The 10000-nt window shown below is 47.2% G+C and overlaps 2 protein-coding genes and 1 long non-coding RNA gene across 4 annotated transcripts in view; 2 read left to right on the forward strand and 1 right to left on the reverse strand.

Moving 5' to 3' along the window:
* The window catches only part of LOC139394328 (cdc42-interacting protein 4 homolog), a 38519-nt gene extending 35448 nt beyond the window's left edge, over nucleotides 1–3071 (forward strand). Inside the window, exons 12-14 of the mRNA XM_071142371.1 lie at nucleotides 1165–1232; nucleotides 1562–1671; nucleotides 2932–3071. Of these exons, the coding sequence (XP_070998472.1) occupies nucleotides 1165–1232; nucleotides 1562–1671; nucleotides 2932–3071 (318 nt within the window). The remainder of the gene's footprint in view (nucleotides 1–1164; nucleotides 1233–1561; nucleotides 1672–2931) is intronic.
* Nucleotides 3072–5905: 2834 nt separating this feature from the next.
* Nucleotides 5906–6736, forward strand: LOC139394330 (uncharacterized). Of its 2 annotated transcripts, XR_011629816.1 has the most exons (4): nucleotides 5906–5952; nucleotides 6105–6271; nucleotides 6319–6511; nucleotides 6559–6736. It is a non-coding gene; the product is annotated as an uncharacterized lncRNA (long non-coding RNA). The 2 variants fall into 2 exon arrangements; XR_011629815.1 differs by having other exon boundaries at nucleotides 6105–6511.
* A 1482-nt stretch (nucleotides 6737–8218) lies between these two features.
* LOC139394326 (SH2 domain-containing protein 3A-like) overlaps nucleotides 8219–10000 on the reverse strand; it is a 41779-nt gene continuing 39997 nt past the window's right edge. Inside the window, exon 19 of the mRNA XM_071142369.1 lies at nucleotides 8219–8626. Coding sequence (XP_070998470.1) covers nucleotides 8445–8626 — 182 coding nt within the window. The 3' untranslated portion in view covers nucleotides 8219–8444. The remainder of the gene's footprint in view (nucleotides 8627–10000) is intronic.

Consider the following 10000-nt stretch of genomic DNA (forward strand, 5'->3'; position numbering starts at 1 on the left):
TGGCTTGGTGACACAGACACTCTGGCTTGGTGACACGGACACTCTGGCTTGGTGACACAGACACTCTGGCTTGGTGACACAGACACTCTGGCTTGGTGACACGGACACTCTGGCTTGGTAACACGGACACTCTGGCTTGGTGACACGGACACTCTGGCTTGGTGACACGGACACTCTGGCTTGGTGACACAGACACTCTGGCTTGGTGACACAGACACTCTGGCTTGGTAACACGGACACTCTGGCTTGGTAACACGGACACTCTGGCTTGGTAACACAGACACTCTGGCTTGGTGACACAGACACTCTGGCTTGGTGACACGGACACTCTGGCTTGGTGACACGGACACTCTGGCTTGGTGACACGGACACTCTGGCTTGGTGACACGGACACTCTGGCTTGGTGACACAGACACTCTGGCTTGGTGACACGGACACTCTGGCTTGGTAACACGGACACTCTGGCTTGGTAACACGGACACTCTGGATTGGTGACACAGACACTCTGGCTTGGTGACACAGACACTCTGGCTTGGTGACACGGACACTCTGGCTTGGTAACACAGACACTCTGGCTTGGTGACACGGACACTCTGGCTTGGTAACACAGACACTCTGGCTTGGTGACACAGACACTCTGGCTTGGTGACACAGACACTCTGGCTTGGTGACACAGACACTCTGGCTTGGTGACACAGACACTCTGGCTTGGTGACACAGACACTCTGGCTTGGTGACACGGACACTCTGGCTTGGTAACACAGACACTCTGGATTGGTAACACAGACACTCTGGCTTGGTGACACAGACACTCTGGCTTGGTGACACGGACACTCTGGCTTGGTAACACGGACACTCTGGCTTGGTAACACGGACACTCTGGCTTGGTAACACAGACACTCTGGCTTGGTGACACAGACACTCTGGCTTGGTGACACAGACACTCTGGCTTGGTGACACAGACACTCTGGCTTGGTGACACAGACACTCTGGCTTGGTGACACAGACACTCTGGCTTGGTGACACAGACACTCTGGCTTGGTGACACAGACACTCTGGCTTGGTGACACAGACACTCTGGCTTGGTGACACACACACAGGGACACACACACCTTTGTCATTAGCCATCTATAGTAAACAGCAAGTCATTCTTCTCTCTGACAGTCGTGGCTGGCTGAGGCTTTCAGAGGAGATGATTCTACCAACACTGCTGTCAACAACAATCAACACTGGTAAGAGAGAGGGAGCGTGTGTGTATATATATATATAATGTCTATATGTGTTAATATAGTGTGTGGGTTTATATAATGTCTATATGTGTTAATATAGTGTGTGTGTGTGTGTGTGTGTGTGTGTGTGTGTGTGTGTGTGTGTGTGTGTGTATATAATGTCAATATGTGTTAATATAATGTGTGTGTTTATATAATGTCTATATGTGTTAATATAATGTGTGTGTTTATATAATGTCAATATGTGTTAATATAATGTGTGTGTTTATATAATGTCTATATGTGTTAATGTGTGTGTGTGTGTGTGTGTGTGTGTGTGTCTCTGTCTTCAGTTCCATGTCAGCTGATCCATCTCAGAACATCTACTCAGAGTTTGATGAAGACTTTGATGAAGATGTGGAGACTCCTATAGGAAAGGCTACTGCCCTCTACACCTTCCAAGGTACACGCACACCATCACACACACGCACACCATCACACACACACACACCATCACACACGCACACCATCACACGCACACCATCACACACGCACACCATCACACACGCACACCATCACACACGCACACCATCACACACGCACACCATCACACACGCACACCATCACACACGCACACCATCACACACACGCACACCATCACACACACGCACACCATCACACACGCACACCATCACACACGCACACCATCACACACGCACACCATCACACGCACACCATCACACACACACCATCACACACGCACACCATCACACACGCACACCATCACACACACGCACACCATCACACACACGCACACCATCACACACGCACACCATCACACGCACACCATCACACGCACACCATCACACACGCACACCATCACACACGCACACCATCACACGCACACCATCACACACCATCACACACACACCATCACACACACACATACACACCATCACACATACGCCATCACACACACATACGCCATCACACACACAAACACCATCACACACTCACACACCATCAGACACACACCATCAGACACACACCATCACACACACACCATCACACACACACCATCACACACACACCATCACACACACACCATCACACATACGCCATCACCAGGTTGTATGTCTCCAGGGTCCAGTCAGGGGACAGTGTCTATAACTAGTGTGTGTCTCCAGGGTCCAGTCAGGGGACAGTGTCTATAACTAGTGTGTGTCTCCAGGTTCCAGTCAGGGGACAGTGTCTATAACTAGTGTGTGTCTCCAGGTTCCAGTCAGGGGACAGTGTCTATAACTAGTGTGTGTGTGTGTGTGTGTGTCTCCAGGGTCCAGTCAGGGGACAGTGTCTATAACTAGTGTGTGTGTGTCTCCAGGGTCCAGTAGGGGACAGTGTCTATAACTAGTGTGTGTGTGTGTGTCTCCAGGGTCCAGTCAGGGGACAGTGTCTATAACTAGTGTGTGTGTGTCTCCATGGTCCAGTCAGGGGACAGTGTCTATAACTAGTGTGTGTGTGTGTCTCCAGGGTCCAGTCAGGGGACAGTGTCTATAACTAGTGTGTGTGTGTCTCCAGGGTCCAGTCAGGGACAATGTCTATAACTAGTGTGTGTGTGTCTCCAGGGTCCAGCCAGGGACAATGTCTATAACTAGTGTGTGTGTGTGTCTCCAGGGTCCAGTAGGGGACAGTGTCTATAACTAGTGTGTGTGTGTGTCTCCAGGGTCCAGTCAGGGGACAGTGTCTATAACAGAAGGCGAGCAGCTCAGTGTGATGGAGAACGATAAAGGTGATGGATGGATGAGGGTTCTACGAGCCAACGGAGACGAAGGATACATCCCCTCATCTTACGTCAAGTTCTAGACAATACACACACACACGGACGGACGGACGGACGCTCCTTTCAGCCAAGGACTTCCATTCTGTGTGTTTAAGCAGTACCACCCCTTCATCTCTCTCTCTCTCTGCCTCTCTCACTCTCTCTACCTCTCTGTTACTCTCTCTACCACTCTACCTATCTCTCTACCTCTCTGTTACTCTCTCTACCTCTCTCTACCTCTCTCTACCTCTCTCTTAATCTCTCTTACTCTCTCTACCACTCTACCTCTCTATCTCTCTCTCTCTCTCTCTACCTCTCTGTTACTCTCTCTACCTCTCTCTACCTCTCTCTCTCTACCTCTCTCTACCTCTCTCTTAATCTCTCTTACTCTCTACCTCTCTCTCTACCTCTCTCTCTACCTCTCTCTCTCTCACTCTACCTCTTCATCCTCCTCTCTCCACCCCTCTCTCCCAGTCCCATTCCTCTCTCCCTATACTTACCTAATCACAGATCATTAGTTGCCATGACATTGTGATTGTTTTTATATTAAATGACTGCTGTCCTAGTTATCAGATTTGGATGAAATTGTTATCAGCTGGATGGTGAAGCCACTATTTTATGGACCACGTGTCTGCGTCCCAAACGCCACCCTGTTTTCTATATAGTGTACTTGTTTGTCACATGTTCTCTCATCAGAAGAGTGGTTAGATCCCAAATGATACCCTATTCCCTATATAGAACACTACTATAGACCAGAGCCCTATTCCCTATATAGAACACTACTATAGACCAGAGCCCTATTCCCTATATAGTACACTACTGATGACCAGGGCCCTATTCCCTATATAGAACACTACTGTTGATCTGGGCCCTATTCCCTATAAAGTGCACTACTGTTGACAAGAGCCCTATTCCCTATATAGTGCACTAATTTTGACCAGAGGCCTATTCCCTATATAGAACACTACTATAGACCAGAGCCCTATTCCCTATATAGTACACTACTGTTGACCAGGGCCCTATTCCCTATAAAGTGCACTACTGTTGACAAGAGCCCTATTCCCTATATAGTGCACTAATTTTGACCAGAGGCCTATTCCCTATATAGAACACTACTATAGACCAGAGCCCTATTCCCTATATAGAACAATACTGTTGATCAGGGCCCTATTCCCTATATAGTACACTACTGTTGACCAGAGCCCTATTCCCTATTTAGTACACTAATTTTGATCAGAGGCCTATTCCCTATATAGTGCACTAATTTTGATCAGAGGCCTATGGGGAATAGGGGGCCAATTGGGACGCAGACTGTATGTGAAACTGGTCAGTTTTTAAATGTTTCTGAGGTTCTTATTGGTTGTCTGATTCTCTGACCATGTCTGTGGTTGTTATGGTTACCGTCTGGTCCAGTTCATACAGACTGTTTTGGTTGTTGTTTCTTTGTTCTGTTTATCTCTCTCTTTTTTTGTGGTTTAACTGTCTGTGGTCAGGTTCTGGCCAATCAGATGGCTCTGTGGTCAGGTTCTGGCCAATCAGATGGCTCTGTGGTCAGGTTCTGGCCAATCAGATGGCTCTGTTGTGACTACTGCTGTCTAACTTCTCCTGGAGGACCCCTGGTGTTTCTGATAGTTTAACTTCCGTCCAGCCCAGGATTCAATCAAAGGCGCATTGTGGATTATGAGCAAACCACACTAGACTGTTCAATCTAATGTTCAGCTGACATCGTTTACCATGACAACCATCTCCATGACAACCAGAGGAATGAGCTGGTTAACGGTGCATCGTCGACGGGTGTCGTGGACAGTTCACCTTTGGTTGAATCCCAGCCGTCTCATTCAGACCTGGGACACCAAATCATGTATCAATTACATGTCCCAAAATGGCACCCTATTTCCTATATAGTGCACTAGATTAGACCAGAATGGCACCCCATTCCCTACATAGTGCACTAGATTTTACCAGAATGGCACCCTATTCCCTATATAGTGCACTAGATTTGACCAGAATGGCACCCCATTCCCTACATAGTGCACTAGATTTGACCAGAATGGCACCCTATTCCCTATATAGTGCACTACCTTTGACCAGAATGGCCCCCTGTTCCCTACATAGTGCACTACATTTGACCAGAATGGCACCCTATTCTCTATATAGTGCACTAGATTAGACCAGAATGGCACCCTATTCCCTATATAGTGCACTAGATTAGACCAGAATGGCACCCTATTCTCTATATAGTGCACTAGATTAGACCAGAATGGCACCCTATTCTCTATATAGTGCACTAGATTAGACCAGAATGGCACCCTATTCTCTATATAGTGCACTAGATTAGACCAGAATGGCACCCTATTCCCCATATAGTCCCCTACCTTAGACCAGAGGCCACGGGGGAACGGGAGGCCCACGGGGGAACGGGAGGCCCACGGGGGAACGGGAGGCCCACGGGGGAACGGGAGGCCCACAGGGGAGGCAGTGTCTGTCAGCCCTCCAGGTCTAGTTTGACCTCACATCTCCCTGGTTAAATGGAACTGGACTCGTCACTCGCTGCTTCAATGTTTTATGGAGTGTCTGTATGTTATTATATGATCACATTTTAAAACGACTTATGTGTTGACCTCTAAGTACCCTGGGAACTATTTTGATTGAGAAAAAATACAAATAAATAGATTTATGTCAAATTTGAAGTGTGTTGTCATTTTTTTTTAACAGACCAGTTGACACAGTGATGTTTGAAATCATTTATATCATCAGAACTTTCCAGTGATTTTCCCTTAAAAAACTACTTTCACAGACACCTGGTCGGTTGAGAATAAAGTTGTCTGAGCACAGAACATGTTAACAGGGTAAACTCTACAGAATAAAGTTGTTAACATGTTAACAGGGTAAACTCTACAGAATAAAGTTGTCTGAGCACAGAACGTGTTAACAGGTAAACTCTACAGAATAAAGTTGTTAACAGGGTAAACTCTACAGAATAAAGTTGTTAACAGGGTAAACTCTACAGAATAAAGTTGTTAACAGGGTAAACTACAGAATAAAGTTGTTAACAGGGTAAACTCTACAGAATAAAGTTGTTAACGTGTTAACAGGGTAAACTCTACAGAATAAAGTTGTCTGAGCACAGAACGTGTTAACAGGTAAACTCTACAGAATAAAGTTGTTAACAGGGTAAACTCTACAGAATAAAGTTGTTAACAGGGTAAACTCTACAGAATAAAGTTGTTAACATGTTAACAGGGTAAACTCTACAGAATAAAGTTGTCTGAGCACAGAACGTGTTAACAGGTAAACTCTACAGAATAAAGTTGTTAACAGGGTAAACTCTACAGAATAAAGTTGTTAACAGGGTAAACTCTACAGAATAAAGTTGTTAACAGGGTAAACTCTACAGAATAAAGTTGTTAACAGGGTAAACTCTACAGAATAAAGTTGTTAACGTGTTAACAGGGTAAACTCTACAGAATAAAGTTGTTAACATGTTAACAGGGTAAACTCTACAGAATAAAGTTGTTAACATGTTAACAGGGTAAACTCTACAGAATAAAGTTGTCTGAGCACAGAACGTGTTAACAGGTAAACTCTACAGAATAAAGTTGTTAACAGGGTAAACTCTACAGAATAAAGTTGTTAACAGGGTAAACTCTACAGAATAAAGTTGTTAACATGTTAACAGGGTAAACTCTACAGAATAAAGTTGTTAACATGTTAACAGGGTAAACTCTACAGAATAAAGTTGTTAACGTGTTAACAGGGTAAACTCTACAGAATAAAGTTGTTAACATGTTAACAGGGTAAACTCTACAGAATAAAGTTGTCTGAGCACAGAACGTGTTAACAGGTAAACTCTACAGAATAAAGTTGTTAACAGGGTAAACTCTACAGAATAAAGTTGTTAACGTGTTAACAGGGTAAACTCTACAGAATAAAGTTGTCTGAACACAGAATGTGTTAACAGGGTAAACTCTACAGAATAAAGTTGTCTGAACACAGAACGTGTTAACGGGTAAACTGCTGGTCAACATTTTGACACACCTGAACCAACAACCAGTAGAAGCACATCACACACGTTGTCTATGTCCCAAATAGGATCCTATTCCCTGTATCGTGCCCTACTTTCAACCAGAGCTATATTCCCTGTATCGTGCCCTACTTACAACCAGAGCCCTATTCCCTGTATCGTGCCCTACTTTCAACCAGAGCCCTATTCCCTGTATCGTGCCCTACTTTCAACCAGAGCCCTATTCCCTGTATCGTGCCCTACTTACAACCAGAGCCCTATTCCCTGTATCGTGCCCTACTTTCAACCAGAGCCCTATTCCCTGTATCGTGCCCTACTTTCAACCAGAGCCCTATTCCCTGTATCGTGCCCTACTTACAACCAGAGCCCTATTCCCTGTATCGTGCCCTACTTTCAACCAGAGCCCTATTCCCTGTATCGTGCCCTACTTACAACCAGAGCCCTATTCCCTGTATCGTGCCCTACTTTCAACCAGAGCCCTATTCCCTGTATCGTGCCCTACTTTCAACCAGAGCCCTGGTGGTGGCCCTTCATAGAGAATAGGGTGCCATTTGGGACCCTGACCCTGGCCAGGTTTATGAGGGGAAACCAACGCATCCACACCTGCTAGGTATGAACTCCGTGGGTGAGAACAACAGAAACACCCAGACACACACACAGAAACCCCCAGACACACACCCCAGGACATATTCATTAGGCACTGAAACGGACTGAAACAGGGAGGAAACACCCAGACACACATCCCAGGACATATTCATTAGGCACTGAAACGGACTGAAACAGGGAGGAAACCCCCAGACACACACCCCAGGACATATTCATTAGGCACTGAAACGGACTGACACAGGGAGGAAACCCCCAGACACACACCCCAGGACATATTCATTAGGCACTGAAACGGACTGACACAGGGAGGAAACCCCCAGACACACACCCCAGGACATATTCATTAGGCACTGAAACGGACTGAAACAGGGAGGAAACCCCCAGACACACACCCCAGGACATATTAATTAGGCACTGAAACGGACTGACACAGGGAGGAAACCCCCAGACACACACCCCAGGACATATTCATTAGGCACTGAAACAGGGAGGAAACACCCAGACACACACCCCAGGACATATTCATTAGGCACTGAAACGGACTGACACAGGGAGGAAACCCCCAGACACACACCCCAGGACATATTCATTAGGCACTGAAACGGACTGACACAGGGAGGAAACACCTGAACTTATCCAATAACAAACTCTTTTTTTATTATGATTTTTTTGCTACAAAAAGCTTCTGAATAATGATCCAGGTAAAAACGGGTTACAGATTTCAAACTGTTGTGCAACGTTGCGCCCTCCTGAATGCAGCCCAGGTCACAGTATAGAGTTGAAAGGGTCAGAGTTCCGGGGAGAACTCCTCGGTAGCTTCCAGTTTGTTGGAGAGCACGGTGAGGATCTTATCAAACTTGTCGTAGCGTTTCTCCTTGTCTGCCGCGGCTCCAGTCTGACCCCAGAACAGCCTCAGGGCAAACTCTGTCCTGAACCCCTCCAGCAGCTCTGGGATTGGCTCCCAGTCACCTGACGGGACAGAGTGACAGGGCCCACGGCCAATCAGTGACTCGAAATGGTTATGAGACAGGACTAATGTAATTTGATTTGGTGAATTGGATGTGTGCCTGTGTGTTTTCTATACATGTCTGTGTGTTTTTTCCATGATGTGTGTGTGTGCTACCTGTGAGCAGGCTGTGTGCTACCTGTGAGCAGGCTGTGTGTTACCTGTGAGCAGGCTGTGTGTTACCTGTGAGCAGGCTGTGTGTTACTTGTGAGCAGGCTGTGTGTTACCTGTGAGCAGGCTGTGTGCTACCTGTGAGCAGGCTGAGTGTGTGTTACCTGTGAGCAGGCTGTGTGTGTGTTACCTGTGAGCAGGCTGTGTGTTACCTGTGAGCAGGCTGTGTGCTACCTGTGAGCAGGCTGAGTGTGTTACCTGTGAGCAGGCTGTGTGTTACCTGTGAGCAGGCTGAGTGTGTTACCTGTGAACAGGCTGTGTGTTACCTGTGAGCAGGCTGTGTGTTACCTGTGAGCAGGCTGTGTGTTACCTGTGAGCAGGCTGTGTGTTACCTGTGAGCAGGCTGTGTGCTACCTGTGAGCAGGCTGTGTGCTACCTGTGAGCAGGCTGAGTGTGTGTTACCTGTGAGCAGGCTGTGTGTTACCTGTGAGCAGGCTGTGTGTGCTACCTGTGAGCAGGCTGAGTGTGTTACCTGTGAGCAGGCTGTGTGTTACCTGTGAGCAGGCTGAGTGTGTTACCTGTGAGCAGGCTGTGTGTTACCTGTGAGCAGGCTGTGTGTTACCTGTGAGCAGGCTGTGTGTTACCTGTGAGCAGGCTGTGTGCTACCTGTGAGCAGGCTGTGTGCTACCTGTGAGCAGGCTGAGTGTGTGTTACCTGTGAGCAGATTGTGTGTTACCTGTGAGCAGGCTGTGTGTTACCTGTGCGCAGGCTGAGTGTGTTACCTGTGAGCAGGCTGTGTGTTACCTGTGAGCAGGCTGAGTGTGTTACCTGTGAGCAGGCTGTGTGTTACCTGTGAGCAGGCTGAGTGTGTTACCTGTGAGCAGGCTGTGTGTTACCTGTGAGCAGGCTGTGTGTTACCTGTGAGCAGGCTGTGTGTTACCTGTGAGCAGGCTGTGTGTTACCTGTGAGCAGGCTGTGTGCTACCTGTGAGCAGGCTGTGTGCTACCTGTGAGCAGGCTGAGTGTGTGTTACCTGTGAGCAGGCTGTGTGTTACCTGTCAGCAGGCTGTGTGTGCTACCTGTGAGCAGGCTGAGTGTGTTACCTGTGAGCAGGCTGTGTGTTACCTGTGAGCAGGCTGTGTGTTACCTGTGAGCAGGCTGTGTGCTACCTGTGAGCAGGCTGAGTGTGTGTTACCTGTGAGCAGGCTGAGTGTGTGTTACCTGTGA

The sequence above is a fragment of the Oncorhynchus clarkii genome, unplaced genomic scaffold (genome assembly GCF_045791955.1).
Source record: "Oncorhynchus clarkii lewisi isolate Uvic-CL-2024 unplaced genomic scaffold, UVic_Ocla_1.0 unplaced_contig_12313_pilon_pilon, whole genome shotgun sequence".
In the NCBI taxonomy this organism is placed as follows: domain Eukaryota; kingdom Metazoa; phylum Chordata; class Actinopteri; order Salmoniformes; family Salmonidae; genus Oncorhynchus; species Oncorhynchus clarkii.